This window comes from Pan troglodytes, chromosome 7, assembly GCF_028858775.2.
Source record: "Pan troglodytes isolate AG18354 chromosome 7, NHGRI_mPanTro3-v2.0_pri, whole genome shotgun sequence".
Lineage (NCBI taxonomy): Eukaryota > Metazoa > Chordata > Mammalia > Primates > Hominidae > Pan > Pan troglodytes.
The window spans coordinates 30,103,756-30,124,065 of NC_072405.2; the positions used below are offsets into that span (position 1 = coordinate 30,103,756).

Here is a 20,310-nt window from a genome sequence, read left to right on the forward strand (position 1 = left end):
GTTAAGCAACTTGACGAAGTGGAAGAGCTCCAAAGCAGGAGAGCCAGGGAACTGGAAAGAGGGAACAAGGGTAAGATAGAAGGGTGACACCAGGTTCCAGATTCAAGCCCTACTCCATGACAGCCACCTGGCCAGGCAATTTCCACCAACGCCTTGCTCCATAGAAGCACCCAGGGAGGTGGGCATCGTGTTCTTTACAGAGGAGGAACTGAGGCTCAGAACCGTTAAGGGACGAGCTGATGGGCAGCAGGGCCATCATCGGACGCCAGGATGCCTGTCCAAGCCCAGAGCTCCATCTGCCATGCCACAGGGATGAGAGGAGAACGGGCCAAGTCCCAGTGCGAGCTCACTTACCTGAGAAGATTGAAGCAAGCCTGAAGATGTCCGAGAGGCGGGAGGTCACCGGCTCATAGGGGGAGGCTTCGTAGAACTCCTCACCTGGAAGACAGAACAGGCATCAGATGCGGGCTCCTCCGGGCCAGAGCGCTGCCGGCACTTAGCAAATCTGCCGGAGGAAAGCTCTCTACCAGGGGAAAGCTCGTGCCACCCAAAGGATAAGAGACAGGGCAGCCCTTCCCAAAGTGAAGAGTGCAGGACCAGGGCACATTAGCAACGAAATGTTTAGCATTTCATCTGGGCAGGTCTGTCTCCCCAACTAGAGGAGAAGCTCCCTGACAGCAGCTCAGAACTGCCTGATGCTTCTCTCTCGTGACCACCCTGCATGGCCAGCCCCCTTGGAAGGACTTGCAGGTGCATCTGGGGGAAGTGGAGCAATGCTGGCCCACGTAAGGCCAGGTATCAACTGCAGGATTTGAAGCCAGAATGCTCTCCACAATCATTCCCCATTTGACAAGAGAGGGCTCTGAGGTGGCCCGGAGAGGTAAAGAAACCTGCCTGAGATCACGCAGCTACTCCTGGAAGGGCCAGAATTAGACTCTGCTGTCCTGGCCCTCCCACCAGCACCCTTTCCCATCACACCACGCCAGCTCCGCCCAGGTCACTGAGGAGGACAGAATTTCCTCTTTGCCCCCCATCGTGTCACCAGGAGAATCTTGCTGGAGGGGCTGAAGGTCTGCTCAGTGGGTGGGCTGATCCCTAGCTTCCATCTGCGTGGCCCCTCTCCTGCAGGGCCCTCCTGTTCTCCCCACCACCTGCAGTCTCCTTGGACCTTTCCTCGAGGCTTTGGGTGCCTTGGGGGCTCAGGAATGGAAAAGCAAGTGAATAACAGGAGATGGATGGCCCAGGGCTCCCCCGAAGACCCCACCAGTGTCAGGAATCCCACCCTCCTCTGCTGAGGCCTCAGCGGGAAAGGAAATAGTCTCTTGAGACATTATTGGTGAGGGGAAATTGATGGCTTATCACTCATCCTGTGTGTGTGTGTGTGTGTGTGTGTGTGTGTAGTGAAAAGCAGGGCACAGCCTCACAGACTCATTTCCCATCCAGGCAGGGCCTGGTGCCCAGGCAGGCACCCTCTGCCTAAGAGAGCACAGGTGGGGCAGCCTCTTCAGGGCTACCTGCAGCAAGGTATCATGGACCTGGAAGAGGGGCTTTGCAACCCCACTGCATGTGGTCACCCAGAGGCTGGAACTGGAGACTCAACTAGCCCCCTGCAGGCTCACCGAGCAAGGAGGCTGCCTGTTACTTCCGGCAGACCCCCAAGAAATGGGCAGCCCCAGAGGACAAGGAGGAAGCACATTCCCTGCATTAGGAACAGCCTCCACCTTTCATGTCACCTCCTAAAAGCAACCCTCATGCCCTGCAACACCCAGGACACACAGCAGGTGCCCAGCTGGAATTTGACAACAGCCTCATCCAAACGAGACTCTTTTTTTTGAGACAGAGTCTCACTCTCACCCAGGCTGGAGTACAGTGGCACGATCTTGGCTCACTGCTGCAACCTCTATCTCCTGGGTTCAAGCGATCCTCCCACCTCAGCCTCCCAAGTAGCTGGGATTACAGGCGCGTGCCACCATGCCCAGCTAATTTTTGTATTTTTAGTAGAGATGGGGTTTCATCATGTTGGCCAGGCTGGTCTCAAACTCCTGACCTCAAGCGATCTGTGCACCTCAGCGTCCTAAAGTGCTGGGATTACAGGCGTGAGCCACCGCGCCCAGCCAAGACACATTATTTACGGCCCATATCTGATCCCACCTTCTCCTTGGGGCCTTTGGGCCCCTGACCAGCCTGGATGATCTCAATGTCCTCCACCCCACCTACTGGCACTTTAGACTCTCTTGAGAAACTCCTTGGGGTGGGGTTACCAGCCATTGCTATTCATTGAGGCCAAACAATATAGGAACTTAGGAAATCACTTTTACAATAAAAATAATGTTAGACTGCGCTTTCCAGGTGCCAGTACTGAAAGTGCTTTAGATATAGCTCATTTCATCTTCTTAACTACTCTATGAGATAGGCACTATTTTTCTCCCTGTTTGACTGATAAGGAGGAACAAGGAGCACAGAGACATTAAGTAGCTTGACCAAGGTCACACAGCTAACAAGCGACAGAGCCAGGGTTCACACCCAGGCAAAGCACAAGTGCTTCACTGCTGTGAATACTGTCTCCCAAAATGCAGAGTGTTACCGGAACCAAGTCATTCCTAAATAAGTACTGTTGTTCCCCTTTTCCCAAGATCAGTCTTCTGTCTGCCAGATGGTCCCCCGGGGTGGTGGGGGGGCCTGTCCTTCCCTACTGCATCTAGCGCAGCCATGGGCCTAGGTTTAGCTAGGCCAGTCTGATTAATGGGGTGGGGGTGGCAGGGTGGGAACAGCCTCTTCCGGAACTGATTTGGAGGGGCCCAGCCTCTTTAAGTCAACTTGTGTAGCCTGTTTCTGCCACAGAATTCACCAGTGAGAAATCCCGAGGCGTGAGCCACTGAAACCAGAGCCAGAATGTCAGATTCTGGGAATGGAAGAAGGCTTTGCTCTTCACCTTCGGACCAAAGAACCCTGAATTTCAGTGTCACCTTTGCAGAAGGCAAGAAACCTGGTCTCAAAGCCCCCATGCAGCCAAGAGTGGCAGCCCCCTGTGTAAATACTGGTGGTGGTAATGGCAGTGAGGAAAACGGGGCCCAGGCCGTGGGATCGCCCCCAAGACAGTGAAAAGGGACCTGGATAAGGAGTCGGGGACCTGGGACCCACTCTGGGTCCTGCCACGAGCTTGCTGTGTGCCCTGGGAGGCCATCTCACCCATCTATGCCTCAGTTTCCCTGCCAGATGGTAGGGGTGAGCCTGAATGATCGCCAGATCCTCTGCAGTTCAGACTCTAGAAGCTCAGCAGCCACGTCTTGCGGTCACATTCCCACCCCAGCCCTCTCCCCATCCTCCCCACTGCCGCCACGGGCTCTTTGCACCTGCTGTGCGCCTTGACTGCATACTGAGAGCTAAGTCCCAGGAAGGCGGAGCAGAGCCCCATGGTAAATCACGCCCACCAGCAGGGGTCAAGGAGAGGCTGAGAATCGGAAGGAAAATCCAATCCTACACACATCGCTCCTCTCAGCGATTCTTGCCCTCTCCGCAGCCCCAGGCCTGCATCAGGTTATTAAATGTTATCAAGGAACAGGGAGGAAGGACTCGCAGCCTCCCTCAGGGAGACTGCTCAACAGGCCATGGACGCTTACCTCTCAGGTAGACCCCGCCACTCACAAGAACACTACCCGGAGGCCTCCTGGCTTCCCCTGGTCAGCCCTGGGCAGAAACTACCTCTGGGCTCCCAAGACCCAGGAGAAGGTAGAATTTCCCTACAGAGAAAAGATGCAGTCTTCTATGGAAGGAAAAAAGTAAGGGTGTATTTTCTAGGCAGGGCCCAGAGGAAAGGTCTCCCGACCTGTCTGCTGGCCAGCACAGGGAACACGGTTCCTACAGTGCTGTTACCTTCTGAGGCACACAGTAGGTGCTTAACAAATGGTTGTTGAATAAATGAATGAATAAACCATCTCAAGACCTAGAACCAGGCGGGACGCAGCGGCTTATGCCTATAATTCCAACACTTTTGGAGGCCAAAGTGGGAAGAGATTGCTTGAGGCCAGAAGTTTGAGGACAGCCTGGGCAATATAGCAAGACCCCACCTCCATAAAAAATAAACTAGCCAAGCGTGGTGGCACGTGCCTGTAGTCCTAGCTTCTCGGGAGGCTGAGGCAGAAGGGTCACTTGAGCCCAGAAACTTGAGGCTGCAGTGAGCTATGATCTTGCCACTGCACTCCAGCCTGCATTAACAGAGCAAGACTCCATCTCATTAAAAAATAAATAAATAAAAAGACTCAAGGCCAGGCACAAGCGGCCCACGCCTATCATCCCAGCACTTTGGTAGGCCAAGACACAAGGATTGCTTGAGCTCCAGAGTTCAAGATCAGCCTGAGCAACATAGTAAGACCTCATCTCTACTTTAAAAAAAAAAAAAAAATAGCCAGTCATAGTAGCAGGCTCCAGTGGTCCCAGCTACACGGGAGGCTGAGGTGGGAGAATCATTTGAGCCCAGGAGGTGGAGGCTGCAGTGAGCTGTGATCATGCCACTGCACTCTAGCCTAGGCAACAGAGTGAGACCCTGTCTCAAAAAACGAGATTTGGAACCAGAGAAGCCATCTGCAGTCAGGCACTCCCGATCAAGGGGCCTTGAAAACCACACAGCAGCGTGCAGCTAAACGCACACAGCATCGTGCTCATTTCCCTGGGATCCCATCAGCACAGTCCTCCCGTGGCCTGATGCAGTGATACAGAGGGAGCCAGTGACATGGGAAGGGCTGTTGGTGCTAAAAGGCCCAAGTGCCCCCCCAGCTGTTCTGGGTGACAGTTCTGTCCTGTTCTCTCCCCTGTCCACTCTGCAGCCCACCCGAACCCGCTGCCCAGTCTCCCTTAGGTGGAAACTGAAGGCTGCCAGAAAGAAGACAAGAAACACAACTACTCGGCTCAGGCATCGAGCGCTTTAATTATTTGTACGCTACAGAGTCCGGCTCTGGGTGAAGACAGCGCCTTATCTCCTGAAGAATAGAGTGCAGTACCCTCAGGACAGTATTCCTCCCTTTGCTCATGCTAGTTCTAGGAATCCAGGTTGCTAGGGAGAAGGCACCGCCTGATTCATGAGGAATACTTTGCTATTAATGATGGTAGTAATTATATGCATTTCTTATTCCCATATTTAGAACATATTCGAGCCATCTCTGACTGGTCAGGGATCCCTCTCTATCTGGCTTCACACCTGCAGCCACTTCCTCCCTCCCGCCCAGCACCTGGAGGGAGCATTTGCTCCCCTGTTCGAAGGCTCATCCCCTGGCCCACTTTGCGCCCTGGACCCAGCCCCTCCCCTTCCCAAAGGCACCATTCCACAGAAGACCCTTCTGTCTTCTTCATGGCAACATCGCCATCACTACTGTCCGATGTTAGATTTTAAACTGCTCGATCCTCTCCCATCTTTTTTTTTTTTTAAGCATCCTTTGTTCTCTCCTCTTTACACCAAAATTCTGGAAAGAGTCATCTGCATTCATCACTCCCAATCCCCCTGTTCCTGTCTGCTCCCTAACCAGGCTCCTCCCTCCAGCAGGAGGGCCCGGGGAAAGGTCTCCTGCCCCATACGATGGCCGATGGCCGGCACGGGGAGCATGGCTAATCCAGTGTGTCACCCTCTGAGGCACACAGCAGGTGTCTAAGAAGCTAAGAGCCTCAGCCTCAGCTTACCCTAAGGCATCTGACCCTGTTGAGGGTCCTCTCCTCTGGGATGAACCCTACCTTGTTTTCCTGCTGTTCCTCCCACCTCTCCCCAGCACCTTCTCAGCTCCCTGCAGGCTCCCTTCCCCACATCCTTAAATGCCATGGTCTCCGGGGTCTGTTACCGCCCTCCTCTCACTGCGGTCATGCACACCCCCTTGGCCCTGGTTTCTACCTGCAGGCTCATGTCCCTTCCTCAGTCTCGCTCAGACCCACTTCCTCCCTCAACTCTAGACCTGCACATCTGCAGGGTGTGGTCAATGAGAGGCATGGGCCCCAAAACAGATTCCCCATCCCCCCGCCCGCCCCTCTCCACTCTAAGACTGGCCTGATTCTTCTGAGGCCTCCATCATCTGCTCAGCTGCCTAAGACAGGAAACTGGGTGCCCTTCTTGACTCCTCCCTCCCCTCCCCTTCTCCTCTCCCATCAGTCACCAAGACCTGTGGATTCTCTCTTCTAAATAGCTCTCAGAGGGCCGGGGCAGTGGCTCATACCTGTAAGCCCAGAACTTTGGGAAACCAAGGTGGGAGTACTGCTTGAGCCCAGGAGTTTGAGATAGGCCTGTGCAACATAACGAGACCCCATCTCTACCAAAAAAATATTTAAAAATTAGCTGGGTGTGGTAGCTCACACCTGTAATCCCAACACTTAGGGAGGCCGAGGCGGGCAGATGGCTTGAGCCCAGGAGCTTGGGACCAGCCTGCGCAACCTAGTGAGACCCCAATAAAAATAATAAATACACAAATAAATAGCTCTTAGACCCATTTTTCCTTCCTTGCCACTGTGCTGGTTCTGCCACAACTGTTCCTGGCCTGTATCACAGCAGCAGCTTCTGGACAGTCCTCTAATCTACTCTCTCCACTGGAACCACAGAAGCATTTTGCTGAAGCACAGATCTGATCATCGCCCTTAAAACCCTTCAGGGATCCCTCCCTGTGCCCCTAATTCTCCTCCCCACTTCCACCACCACCCACGACACACCACCTGCCACCCACCACCACCACTCTAAGCCACTTGCAGCTCTGTAAACAGGTTCCATTCTCACAGTGGGCCTTTCCATGCTGTTCCCTCCACCTCCCACACTCTTCCTGCCTCCCTTCACCTATGTTCCATTTCGTGACTCTGACTCACCCTTCAGCCCCAGCTTGGAGCCTGTCTCTTCCAGGAAGACGCTTTAGATTTTACAGCAAAGACGTGGATGCCCCCTCCAAGCTGCTACCATCGCACCCTGTGTCTTCCCTCTCACAGCACTTATGCCATCAAATGACAGAAGCCCCCTTATTTATCCGCACCCCCCCAGACTCGGCTTCAGGAGGGCAGAAGCTGCATCAGCTTGCCCTCAACTGTTCCTACAACACCTAGAGTGTAGCAGACAGTACGCTCTCAATAAACATGCATTCAATTAATAAATGAACATCTGGTTACAGTGGCCCACCTCCTAAACAGATGCAAATCCTCCACACCCAGGTCTGGAGGGGGAGGGGATGTGAAGGTGTGTTATTGGCGGGGGGACTTATAGGTTCTACTTTGTGACTCGGAGGCTGGTTTGCCAAGGGATGTGGGGCCTGCTGCCTGCACACTGCCCCAAGCCCTGTAGAAGGTGACAGGTCAGCCATGGGGTCCAGAAGCCACATGAAGGGCTGGTGTCCTGGAAGCAGGGAGGCAGGAGCCAGAAGGACAGAGTAGGGGCAGCCAGCTCTGGGATCAGCCCTGGGGCAGGGCAGCAGCCGTAGCAGGGCAGCAGCCGTGGCAGCGGAAGTGGCTGGTTTCTCAGCCTGCACCCAGCCTGCCCCTTCTCTCTCCTGGTTCTCACTTCTCCATCTGCCTGGTCACTCTTGCCTCACCTTCTCTTGGAACCACTTCACACCGTCCTTGCTTGAATCACGTGGTCTTGCTCCTACCCAACCCCTGCTCACCTCCCCCACCCCACTCACCCCCCTTCCTCCAGCGCCTGTTCTCCTCCTCCCACCACCTCCCTCTCTCCTCCTCCAGCTGTTGCTTCTGCCTCCTCTTTGTCTCTCCTGGCCTTTTCCAAACAATGCCACCCTCCTAGGTGGGGCGGCGACTTCTCTGGGTTCTAGGTTCCCCTAGCAGGTAGACATAGAGAGCTGGCCAGTTTGCGCCACCACCTAGTCCTCCCTCCTGAACCCCTGGCCCGCCACACGTCCTCTCTGCCTGCGCCACACCCCCTCCCCTTGGGCAAGCCCCGCCCAGGCTTACCCTCGGTCAGCCCCAGGTGGATGCTCCAGTAGATCTGCAGACACTGCAGCTCCTTCTTCATGCCCCGCTTGCAGCGGCAGTCGTACAGCGGGCTCTCCTGCAAGACCTCCAAGGCCGCCTGGCACTCCTTGTTGGCCAGCATGGTGTTGCGGTCGCGGCCTGCCAGGCACTGCCGCAGAGTGCGGTAGCGAGAGCTGCAGTTGGATTCGGCGGCACACAGCTCATTGGCCCGGACACAGTCCACTGGGGGGCGCCAGCCGTGGAGCTCGGGGCCCTGCAGGGAGGAAGGGCTGGCCAAAGAGCGGAGGGTCTCGTCTGGGTGGTGGGGAGGGAAGACAAGCATGAATGACGGCCGCCACAATCTCCCACCCAAGATGCAGGCCTGGGGGCTTGGGCCCTGCTGGGAACGTCACCCCCATTTCGCCAAAGCACACCAAGGCGACTCTGTGGGACAGCCCTCCTCATACCCCAGGGAGAACTCAGGCGTCATCCTCCCCTGGATGTAGGAGCAAGTTTTCTCCCTTTGCACTCCATTCCTCCTCAGCAGCGGCCCTGGGCCTAGGAGCACAGCACAATAAAGCCAGGAAGGTCCCGGCTCAAGACCTCAGTCTAAGACGTCAGGAGCCCAGAGGAGAATGTCACAGCCTCAGCAGAGAGCTGGGGGCTGCATGGCTTGCTGGGGGGTGCAGGGAGTGGGGAACATCTCACTTTCATACCACCCAGGCCTCCTATAAACCCCAGCTCCAGCCAGAGGCCCATCCATGGCGCTGCACTAAACCTTGGATGCAGTGCGAAGTCATTTCGTTGTCATTGCCTGTTAGGACCTTATAGACACCATAGAGCCCAACCCCACATTTTACCCTAGGGAAACTGAGGCCCAAAGAAGAGTGATGACAACTCAAGGTCACACATAGCGGTGGAAACACCCCCTCTGATTCCCAGTGAACTCACTCTGACTCTCATTCTGACTTTACGACAAGACAGGGAGAGATGAGCCTAACTCTACCGTCCAGGCGAGCCCAGGAAGGAGGAGCTACCCCTTTCCCCCCTCACCCCTCCACACCTTCTAGTCCAACTTCACACCAGACGGAGACCTGAACTCTCCCCTTCCGAGAGACAAGTTCCGCCCCGGCCCCCTCCAATAGAAAATGCTTTTGGCAAGCCTGGGGAGCATCCATGCCCCCCGCGCCCCCTGCTCTCTCCTCCCCACTCTAGCTCTGCTTGCGCCTGGCTATATCTTACGCTTCTCTTGCTGATGGCCTCCCAAGAGGTCTGTTTCTTCATCACCTTTTACCTCGTCTTTCAATGGCCTTGTTTTTTCTCTCTCAGCTCCTCTCTTTCTTTCCTCTCCACCCTCCTCTGAAACTCCCTTCCCCTCTATCTCTTATTTTGTTCTTCCTTCCAAAAGCCAAATAATTGCAAAAGGGAAAAGCTCCCCTCCTCGGACCCCAGCCTTGCAAATGGAACCTTGCTCCTCCACCAATGTGCAATCCCCCATCAGGCCACCTTCCCATCCTGGCCCCCATGTCCACACCCACAGTGCCTCAGGAGGGAGGGGACAGGGAAAAAAAGAGGTAGGTGAACGGCAGGGACAGGCTCGCCTGATCCTTTCAAAGCCAAGCTCCTAAAATGGTTTCCTCCAGACACAGACACCGTCTTCCCAGTCCCCCTGTCCTCTGATAAGCCCCTAACTCGAGATCCTGCCACCAGGAAAAGCCCGCACCATGGCCCAGAGCCATGACTGCCCTTTCCTGGACCGAAAGAGTAATTTGGGAGGCTTCCTCGACTCCATCTCGCCTCAGAACATAATAAAATCCTAGGCCAGAAGTCCCCTCCTCAATACCGCAGAATTCCCCATCCCTACCCAGAACAGCCACTCTCAGGCCATCCCCCGGGAGGCCCTGCTCAGGGGGGCGCTACCGCAGGGAGACAGCGACACCTAGAGGCAGCGCGCTGCACAGCGGGCCTTCGCTCCCGAGAGCCCCCAGAGAACAGGAATCCATCCACTCCCGGTGGGACCAGCCAGGAGACCCATCCCCAGGGGACAACAGAGAAGAACAGCAGGGATGGGCCTGGGGTACAGAAGGCTTCTTCGGGGCCCAGAGCAAAGACGTGCCCTTCTCCCACTGACCAGACCTCTGCCCCAGAACAGGAAGGCTGATGGATGTGGCCAGGCTGAGACAAGACCAGAGAAGAAATCAGACCGGAGTTTGAGGCCCGGCACTGGCTGGAGAGCTGTCCTCCACACAAGCGTCTTTCTTCCCCGGCTTCAGCAGATTCCTACCTCCCTGAGCAGGACCCGCGTACAGCCGGGCCCCCCAAGAGCAGCTGAGTTGACACGGCCCCGCCTGTACCTGCGGCCCCCAGCCAGCCTGTGGGAGCCTCTGGAAGAATATAGCCCTGGGCCCTCCACTGACTTAACCACCCTGCCTCCCCATAGGCTAATGCCCTCCCACCTTGACTGAACTGAAGGCTGCACTGTCATGGGGGCCTGGAAATGGAACTTCCTGGCTTCCTTAGCCTTCTGTAGGCACAGAATTCACCGCGTGCTTAAAGGTCAGAAGATTAGCCCAGGGGATTCAGGGCATAAGGACGCTTTTTTTGCTTGTCCTACAGTTGGGCCTAGAGCCCCACAGGATGATCCTTACACAATCTTAGGGAGGCTCCCGTGCCAGAACTGAGGGCTTCCCCCATCCTGCCACCTGGCACGTGTGGCCAGGCAAGGGACACACTCTGCGAAGGGCCGGGGGGGCATCCATTCACCAAACCATCCTTGACTCTTCTAGCTCATTCCATGACCCCCAGAACCAATCAAGCCCAGCCAGAGAAAGGAATCCCTGCAGCCTGCAGCCTTTAGCTAAGAATCCTAAGAGAGTGAAGGGCAGGGGGTGTCCTGGTGATGTTTTCAAATCCTAAATTAGGAGAAAACTTTGATCCATCAAGACACAGGGAGTAGCTGCTAGAGACACAGGGGTAGAGGGGGGTGGAGAAGCAACACAGAGCTACAATTGCCCTACTGCATCCAACATCCCACCAGAGCTAGAATGTGTGCTAGAAAGTCAGTCGGAAGTGGCCCCCTCTGGCCAGCCCAACACCCCCACCCGAGTCACTTTCCCCATCTCCTTCTCTCCCTGGGTCAGCACTGGAGGTCAAGATACTGGGCAAGAAAGGCCTCTCTCTCCACCATGGGTTATCCAGCCCAGACCTCACTCAGAATCTCAGTAGGGGCACACCAAAGGCCTTTGCCCCCAGCTGAAATTGCCCACCAAGTCTCAAGCCCCAGAAAAACCTCCCCCGACCCTCCACCCACCCACCCAGTGGGATTTTCAACCAGCTTCCTGCCAGGAAAAGGGCCCCAGGGCTGAAGTTTCCTAAACACCAACCCATCCCTTCCTTTCCACTGGCCTAACCCAAAGCCTTTCAGTATCCGTGGTCACTCCACTCAGCCCAGCTTTAGAAGGGGACTTCTCGAGGGAAGGAAACTGAAGGGCTGTGGAGCAAGGGGATGCTGAGCCTGCTGCTCTTCTGCTCTCACCCCCGCCTCTCAACACTCAGCCTCCAGGGTTGCAGACATTGGGTTGGGCCTCTCTGATCATCTCCCATGCACACACATACACACCCACCACGAGCAGGAACCCCAGCCACTTCTGAAAAGGAGAAAGGTGGACTCCTTAGCCTGCCCGGCTGGAGAAAGCCTGCCTGCAATGACCAGGGGCCCACACTGCTCTTCTCCAGCCCCCGACCACAGATGGTGCCCACACCTGGGAGCCCTGCCCATGCTGGGGTGTGCAGCTCAGCAGCAGGCAATCTGGCTGTTTTGCCTGAAATACAATTTTTTTTCACCTTGGCCCTGATCATGCTTGGACCCAGAAGGCTGGGTTTTCAAGCTAGCAGTGGCAGAAAAAGGTCAGATTTTATAGTAGCCCCTTCAGAACGAGAGTCCACTTGCCAGGGTTGCCAAGAAGGGCTTCGGGATCACAGCGGGCCCAGAGCAACTTCCAGCTTCCTAGAGGAGCCCCTCCCACCCCAGAGAGAAGCTGCCTCTGGCTGAGGGAGGTAGGACCTCTGAGGCCACACCCTAGAGCAGGGACTTGCCCCCTTGGGGACTCGCACCTGGCGGGAAGCAGAGGGGACAGGCAGAGAGTCCAGAGCCTGTGTGGACACCCAATGACTCCGGTCCCCTATCCTAGTCTGGCGAGCACTTCTTAGACGACGCACATCCTCCTGTAACCAGCTCCTACCTCCCGACTCCGGGCCTTCCCAGATCCCCTACTGCAAGAGGGAGAGGGTGAGATCATGACCCCGCTGGGCAGCCTGGCTCAACACTGGCTACACAGCAAGCCAAGGTGGTAGAACTACACCCTCACTGAAGCAGACGTGTGCTCCTTACAAACACACTCATACACACACACACATACACAGTAGTTACCCGGCTCCCTCTATGGGAGCGTCTACTCCCTGGCAGCAGCCCTGCCTGGGACTCCCGGTGGTGCACAGCCTTGCAAACAATCGCCTTTCCTCACCTCCCTCCGGAGATTGCCATTTCCCAAGCAGCTGCGATTTCACCTAGCTTAAAAGGGAGAGAGGAGCTGGGAATTCTGTGTGGAAAAGAAACTGCGTGGGGCTCAGTGGCGCCAGGCAGCCTCTCCTCCCTGCCCTGGAGGCGGGGGGGGGGGGGGGGGCTTACAGAAGGAGCCGTGGTCTTTGTTCAGACCCGTTTTTCCTCCCTCGCCTCCCACCCTCTTCAACGGAGGAAGCAAACTTTGGCCTCCCTCCCGCCTCTTCCCACCAGCCACGGGGGTCCGCGGCCCCCAGAGGTGGAGGAGGGAAGGCCGGGAACGGCTGCTCACAACCCTCCGCTCCCGCCCACCCATCTGGCTCGGGGCTCGGTGGGGAGAAACTTGAAAAGTGTTCCGGGGAGTGGAGCCGCCGGTTAGGGGCTCAGGGCGTGGGGACGCGGGCTGCGTTTGCCAGGCGCGGCTGGCAGGTGGGGAGTGACTGCCAGCGCTCCCCGCGCGATGTCCAAGCGGGAGCCGCCGGAGAAACCCGCGCCCTCCACCACGACCGACTCGGGGAGCAGACCAGGAAAGGCAGACCCCGCAGGACTGTTCTCTCCCCGCCTAGGAGCCTCTCTCTCCCTCCCTTCTTGCAGATCAAGAGTTGGATATTTTTTTTCCTTAAGTTGCCGCAATTCGAACCCATTATTTCGGGGGAGATGCGCGCTATACTGGCGTGTGAGCGAGCGCGGGTGTGTGTGTGCGTGCACAGTGTCTGCGGGGCTGGTTCGGATGTTGAGTCTCCCTCCCGATCCCCCCGCGTCGCCAGCCAGCCGCGGCTCCGGTCCCTCGTCCGCGTCCCTGCCGCCCGGCCCCGCTCGGTTCGCCAGCACCGGGCCCGGCTAGCTCCACGGCGCGCTCTCCCCGCCGACCTCCCGCCAGCCCCCCACCGGCGCTCCGCTCGCCCCCCGCCTCTCCGGCTTCTCGCCTCCCCCTCGAGCTCGCCGCCCGCAGGTACTCACCTAGAAAGAAGAAGAGGCAGAAGACGTTTGCCAAGATCATGTTAAATAAATCCCACCGTTTTTTTTGTCTTTCTCCCTTGGGTAAAAAAAAAATAATAGTAGTAACAACAACAATAATAATAGCCAAGCAGTGGTAATCAGCCCCAAATCCAATGCGGAGATCCCAGCTAGTCCACCCGATGAAGATCCCGAGTCCTGCGATTCTCGCCTCTGGCTGGAGGGGGTGGGGTGAGAGGCGGGCGATGGGCTGCTGCCTCTCGACGCCCCCCTTGCCTGCTACAGTCAAATATACGCGTATCTGTGTATCGGCTTTCTAAGCCAACAGCCCAGTCCTAGGGTCAGCCCTCCCCTCCAATCGTCCGGGAAGGCGTGAGTCCCCGCGGGTCCAATTCCCCTGCGCTTCCCAGGAGGGGCCTGGGGAGGTGGGGAGAGAGGCGATTTGCGAGTGAAGGGCTGGAAGGAAGCGGCGAGGGAGGGGGTCGGAATAAAATGCAAATAGAAAAGAAATCCACAGACGGGTGTCAGCGCCCAAGAACAATCCAGTCGGAGCTTCGAGGACGAGAGACTGGAGTCGCTTCTTTCGCACCAAGACGAAGACAAGATTCAAAAAAATCTTCTCCCGCTAACCCTTGCTCGGCTCACTTTTTTCTAATGGAATTCCAGTGACCGTGTGTCTCTGCGTGCGTGTGTCTTTCTCTCTCCTCTCTCTCTCTCTCTCCTCTCCCTCGCTCGCTCTTTGCTCTCGCTCTCTCTAGCTCTCCCTCGCTCTCCTCTCTCCCTCCCCCTTCTCCCACTCTCCCTGCTCCTCCCTCCGCCCGCCCCCTTCTCCCTTCGCGGCTCCCTCGCCCGGGCTCTCGCGCCAGCGCCCCTCTCCTCCGCCCCGGGCTCGGCGCTCGGGCTCCCAGGCGGCTGGCGGCGCGGGGCGCGGGAGCGCGGCGGAGCTACGATGCTCTGCAGCGGCGGCGGCGACAAGGCGGTGGCGGTGGCGGTGGCGGCGGCGGCGGCGCCGGGGATCGCGGGCCGAGAGGAGAGCCCAGCCGCCGGCTCCCTCGGCTCAATCGCCCGCCCTTCCTGGGACTGACCTGCTGCCTTGGCCGGAAACTGACTGGCTCCCCCGGCTACGGCTCGGGCTCGAACCCACTCAAGCGTCGGCACCCTCCTCCTCCTCCCCCCGCAGCTCTCCCCACCCTGGGGACGGGCTGCGCCCTCCAACCCCCACTGCCCCTGCCCCCGCCCCCTGCGCCGCCGGGTCTGGGAAGCCTGGGGAGCCGAGCTGAGGCTGGAGGGCGCGGAGTCCGTGGGGCCCGAGCCATCCGGGGGCTCGGGGGGCAGGGCGTTAGAAAAACCCCAGCCGGTGGCCCGGGTCTGAGGGGGGCTCCACCCTCCGTGGGCTAAGGCGTCCCTGCGCCCAGGAGCCGAGGCCGACAAAGCGTCTCCCCGATGGTGCCAGGGAAAGGAATTATCCCCTTCGGCGCCGGCCCCGCGCGCCCCCGAACCCAACGCAGCCTGCCGGCCCCGGCCTAGCCCCGCGCGCACATACACGTGTGCTCTCCGCGCGGACCTCGGGAACTTTGCCCTCACGCCCGCGGCGCGCTTGCCTCCCGCCCGCCCCGGCCTCCACCCCTTCGAGATGCCCCTTCCCCAGCCGGTCTCCCCTCCCCCGGCTCGGGAAGAAGCCTGCTGGGCCAGGGCGCCCTGACCACCTCCTCGGTGGCCGGCAAACCTGCCTGAACCGCCCCAGAGGGATCGGGCAGGGGCTCGCACCCCACCCCGGCAGGAGCGCCCCGAGACCGACCCGGGCCGGGGCTCCGCAGCCGGTTGGGCTCCGAGGAGCTCGTCCCGAGGCAGCTCCCGGCTCCCTAGGCTCCGGGGTTGGGGGGTTCCTCCTCCCCTAGCCGGGAAGGGGGCGATTGATCCATCTGTCGGTGGGCCGGGCTCACCGGCGTGTTTTAGTCGCAGAATTTACAATAAACGCCCAGAAGGACCAAAAAGGAAGCGTCTGGCTGGGAAAGGGCTAGAGGAGAGGTGCGGCTGCGGTCACGTTCCGGCGAGAGCGGGAGAGGCGCGGGGTCGCGGTCGCGCGAGGGCTCACACCGACGCAGCCCGGCATCCCCCGGCCCTCGCGCCACGTTCCTCGCACTCAGCTCGGCGCGCACACACGGTGTCCTGGGGTGGGGTACACGCAGCGCCTCAGAAACTTTTCGTGCTGCCCAAAACAATCTGGGCTGCACGTAACATGAATTTGATAGTACCGTTTAAGATGCATTCTTAAATAACAAGACTCTGGAATCCAGTAAATGCTAGAAATCGACTTGGACGAGAAGGGAGGGGTCACTAACAAAACCAGCAGCCTTAGCTATTGGGAAAGCTAGAGGGAGCAACTTCCATCTTGAGGATTTAGGCGGGAAGGCGGCTGCTCCCGGCCTTGGAAGCACAGAGAGCGAGTCTCCTGTGAACGCCTCTTTCCTGTGGTCCGTCCTGGGGCATCGACCTTCCTCCCTCCATCTTCTCCCCCAGCCATCCAGTTGTGCCTGCTTCGAGCCTAGGCCCTAGCTGGGTAGTGACGAGTCTGGGACAGAGGGCTTAGGGATTGGAGTTGGGGAAAGCCCCCTTCAGGCCTGCCCTCCCTGTCATTCCTCCAAGCCTCTCATGTTCTAGGAAGTGACTTCGCATCTGACAAGGTCTCTTGGCTTTTTTTCCAAAAATTGGGGAGCATAAGGAACCGGCTTTGGATAAGTGTAGGTTAAAAGATAAAACTTGACAGGAATTACACTGCCAGGCAGGCTTGGCCTGGAGGCCCGAGGCTGGGAGCCTGGCCTAAATGAATGTCCCCCTCTCATCTCCTCGACTTCCAGGGTCTTCTGGTTGTCCAAATACTCCCCACCACCACCCATTTCGGAATCTCACGCAGGCCTTCCCTCTTCCAAGGACCCTGCTCCAAACTCCAGAATTTCTGCTCAGCATATCCCTCTCCCATTCCCCACAAAAAAAGAATTTCACTTTCTTTTAACTTCATTTGAGCATAATGAGAGAAATTCTCTGAATCATATATGTAGTTCTCCCCTCCCACCTATCCAGAAAATGGGGCTGAGAAAGCAGCAATGAAGCCCTGGGGATGGTTCTCACTCAGCTCCCACGGGAGTAGGAAAGAGGATTCCGGTAGCAGGAGGTAAGTGGCCCTTCTGCGACCCAAGACCACCCAGCCATCCCAAGAACAGTAGAGAACACCAATCAGTCACCACCAGCATTCAGCTCGTGTGACTGCAGGGCGCTCTGACCTTGGACCCTCTCTTACCTACTGCCTATACAGATGTATCCCATGACACCCCACCCTCTGCCCACCCCAACACTCAACCCAAACTGCTCTTAAAAATGGCATCATCCCTTATTTCCTGAGCATCTGCCATGAGGAAGACCCCCCGCCTTGTGCCGGGATCTACAGAGGAAACACAGTTGAACATGTACTGTAACATCTTATAGATAAGAGGACTTCTGAACCTCAGTCATCTCATCTATAAAATGGGGATTAAAAAAGATAAACCAAAGTTGTAGAAATTACATAAGATACTACACAAAGCGGCTAGTACAATGCCTGGCCCATATAAAGTTGTTTACTGCTTTGCTCTGGGTTCTAGAAGAAGAATTAGGGACCTATGACAAGGCAATAAAACCTAAGGGGCAAATGAGAAGCAGAAACAAAAAACTACAGGGGTTCAAGGGCAACAGAGACTATTAAGCAGCTGTCGTAAGAGGTAGTTATAGGAAAATGTGAAGTCTCTAGCAGGTAGGAGGCAAGCCCTAGGCTCACCAACAGACTTCCACACATTCCGTAGTGCCTGAGTCCTTTTACAGCCTTCCTGGCTCACTCCAGTGCTCCTGAGTTCACCAGCAGCTGAGCCTCCTGCCCACAGTCCCTCGCCATCACAGATCCTAGAGTCCAAATCAGCATGGGGAGGGAAAGGCAACACCGAATCCTTCCATTCCTTCCCTTTCTCTTATCTCTCTAGTCCTCTCTGCTTATGGAGTGGGTTCTCTGGATAGCAGGAGAGGGAAGAAGGACCAGTGGAGGGGAGGGCGTTGCGGCCCCACCCCAACACACGCACACATGCGCACCTAGGCCTGGGCCACACTGCTCACTGACCACAATCTCATTCCTTTGTGAAGGGAAGAAGGCTGAGGGTTCCCTGACCCCAGAGATAAAAATCGACCAGGAGTGAAAAGAAGGTGCCTCACATCCAGCTAATACTCTCAGGAGCCACAGAACTGGCAAGGTGGAAGTGTCCTCTGCCATGGGACAGAGCCTGATCCAGGGCACCCCACAATCAATCCATCAGCACAGACTTATTGAACGACTTCTCTGGCCCCAGCAGTGCCAAAGGCTGTGGGGAATACAGCAAGACTGCCCCTCCCGTGAAAGCATTTATAGAGTCAAGCGTGTAGCTATGAGAAGATACTGAAAAAAACAAAGGCACAGTGGGAGAAAGGAAGAGTTGGTACCACTGGATTTCAGGAGTGCAATCAGAGAGGACTTGCTAGGGGTAGGATTCAAGCTGGAGCTGGAAGGATGGGTAGAATTTGGCTGAGCACAGAGGAGGACACTCCAGGCGAGCAAACAGCAGAGGCAAGAGCACAGTGATTAGAAAGTTCTCAGGAGGCTGGGTATGGTGGCTCATGCCTGTAATCCCAGCACTCTGGGAGGCAGAGGCGGGCAGATCACCTGAGGTCAGGAGTTCCAGACCAGCCTGACCAACATGGTGAAACCCCGTTTCTGCAAAAAATACAAAAAACATATCCAAGTGTGGTGGCACACACCTGTAGTCCCAGCTACTCGAGTGCCTGAGGCAGGAGAACCACTTGAACCTGGGAGGGAGAGGTTGCGGTGAGTCGAGATCGCACCACTGCATTCCAGCCTGGGCAACAGAGCGAGACCCTGCCTCAAAAAAAAAAGAGAAAGTTCTCAGGAAAGGAACGATCCAGTGGGTGGGAGGAGCCAAGTGCACAGGTTGGGGAAGAACTAGAGGGTCCAATTGGGGTGCTCAAGTGGAGAAGAACCAAGCCTTGCAGTCTTCAGATTAACGCACCAGGAGCCACTGAAGGTTTGTGAGCAGGCAACTGACATGATGAGAATAATGTTTTAGGAAGATTGATCTGATGACTGTGTGAGGGATGGAAACCAGGGGCCAATTAGGAGGCGATTGTAACAGTCCCAGGCAGAGGTAATGAGGGCCCAACAGGGAGTGGCAGTGGGCGTGGACGGAGGGAGAGGGTTGTCAGAGGCAGTGTAAGGATGAATTGGCATGATGCTGGAACACAGGGAGAGTCGCCAGGCCAAGACAAAGTGACCAGCCTAGCGGCTCAGCCTTTGTCCTTGGAAAAATAATAATTAAAGTAGCCAAATTTATGGCTAGATACAAGTTAATACTCCTTCAAATTCCTATAATAACTCGATGGCTATTATTAGGTACTATTAATAGCCTCATTTTCAAGTGAGAGAGGAGAGGCAAGAGAAGTGATTCAACTGCCCAAGGTCATATTTTAAGTGGCAGAATCTGGATTCAAACTCGGGCAGTCAGGATCCAGCACCCTCAACTGGTCAATTCTGTGCCTTGTATCGGACAAGAAAAGTGGCGGCTCTCCAGGCCCACACATGTTCATATTCCCCTTCACAACACCTGAGATACCCTCTTCCTCCCTTCCCTATCCACAAATAGTGTGAAAAAAATCATGAGAATCAAAGTTTTTTTTTTTTTTTGAGACAGTCTCGCTCTGTCACCCAGGTTGGAGTTCAGTGGTGCAATCATAGCTCACTGTGGCCTTGACTTCCTGGGCTCAAGTCATCCTCGCCCCTCAGCCTCCCTAGTTGCTGAGACTATAGGCCTGCACCTGGCTTATTTATTTACTTAGCAGAGATGAGGTCTCCATATGTTACCCAGGCTGGTCATGAACTCCTAGCCTCAAGTGATCCTCCTGCCTCAGCCTGGCAAAGTGCTGGGATTACAGGCCTGAGCCACTGTGCCCAGCCTGAAATTACTTTTAAAATCTGTACTGTGGACCTTGTTTTATTTTTTATTCTAAAAAAATTAAGCTTATCCTGAGAGTGACTTTTTTTTTTTTTTTTTTTTTTTTTGAAACAGAGTCTCACTCTGTCGCCCAGGCTGCAGTGCTAGAGTGCAGTGGCGTGATCTTGGCTTACCACAATCTCTGCCTCCCACGTTCAAGTGAATGGCCTACCTCAGCCTCCCAAGTAGCTGAGATTACAGGCGCCCACCACCACACCCAGCTAATTTTTGTATTTGTAGTAGAGACAAGGTTTCACCATGTTAGCCAGGCTGGTCTCGAACTCTTGACCTCAGGTGATCCACCCGCCTTGGCCTCCCAAAGTGCTGGGATTACAGGCATGAGCCACCACACCCAGCTGACCACTTTATTTTTTATTTAAAAACTAAATAAAATATTTACTGTGGACCTTGTCTGGCATAAGCTTTGGAGTTCAAGTCTAGAGCCCAGAAAGGATTCTGTCAGGTGCCCAGCTTGGTGCCCAGCTAAGTGCCCTGGGCCTGGGTCATGCATGGGCTTTTCCAGCCCCTACCTCCCTCCTACTGGCAAGTTGACCCATCGCTAACATTCCCTCCACACTCCAGATTCCAGAGTCCCAGCCTAGAAGGAGCACACTAGTCTGGCAATGGAGACCAGCAGGAATTTAAATAAACCATCTGATCCCAAAGAATGAACAGGGCTGCTGGGGCAGGCTGGGTGGGACTGGGCTAGGAGGGAAGAAATGCATACTGCACTCAGGGCCATTGATTTCTCTAATTGATTTCGGTCAATGTTCTCAGTGCTTCATCATTCTCTTTAGAGGTAGGCACCGGCAG

At 56.1% G+C, this 20,310-nt stretch overlaps 1 protein-coding gene across 5 annotated transcripts in view; it reads right to left on the reverse strand.

Moving 5' to 3' along the window:
- The window catches only part of GFRA2 (GDNF family receptor alpha 2), a 98,463-nt gene extending 83,876 nt beyond the window's left edge, over positions 1 to 14,587 (reverse strand). Inside the window, exons 1-4 of one of the 5 annotated variants that reach the window (XM_016959184.4) lie at positions 14,521 to 14,587; positions 13,439 to 13,514; positions 7,921 to 8,235; positions 355 to 438 (exon numbers count right to left, since the gene is read on the reverse strand). In XM_016959184.4, the coding sequence (XP_016814673.1) occupies positions 355 to 438; positions 7,921 to 8,235; positions 13,439 to 13,478 (439 nt within the window). In that variant the 5' untranslated portion in view covers positions 13,479 to 13,514; positions 14,521 to 14,587. Of the gene's footprint in view, positions 1 to 354; positions 439 to 7,920; positions 8,236 to 12,443; positions 12,553 to 13,438; positions 14,223 to 14,520 lie in introns of those variants that run through there. The other 4 variants (XM_063816903.1, XM_016959185.4, XM_054657278.2 and 1 more) reach the window with 4 other exon arrangements.
- Between the last annotated feature and the right edge of the window lie 5,723 nt (positions 14,588 to 20,310).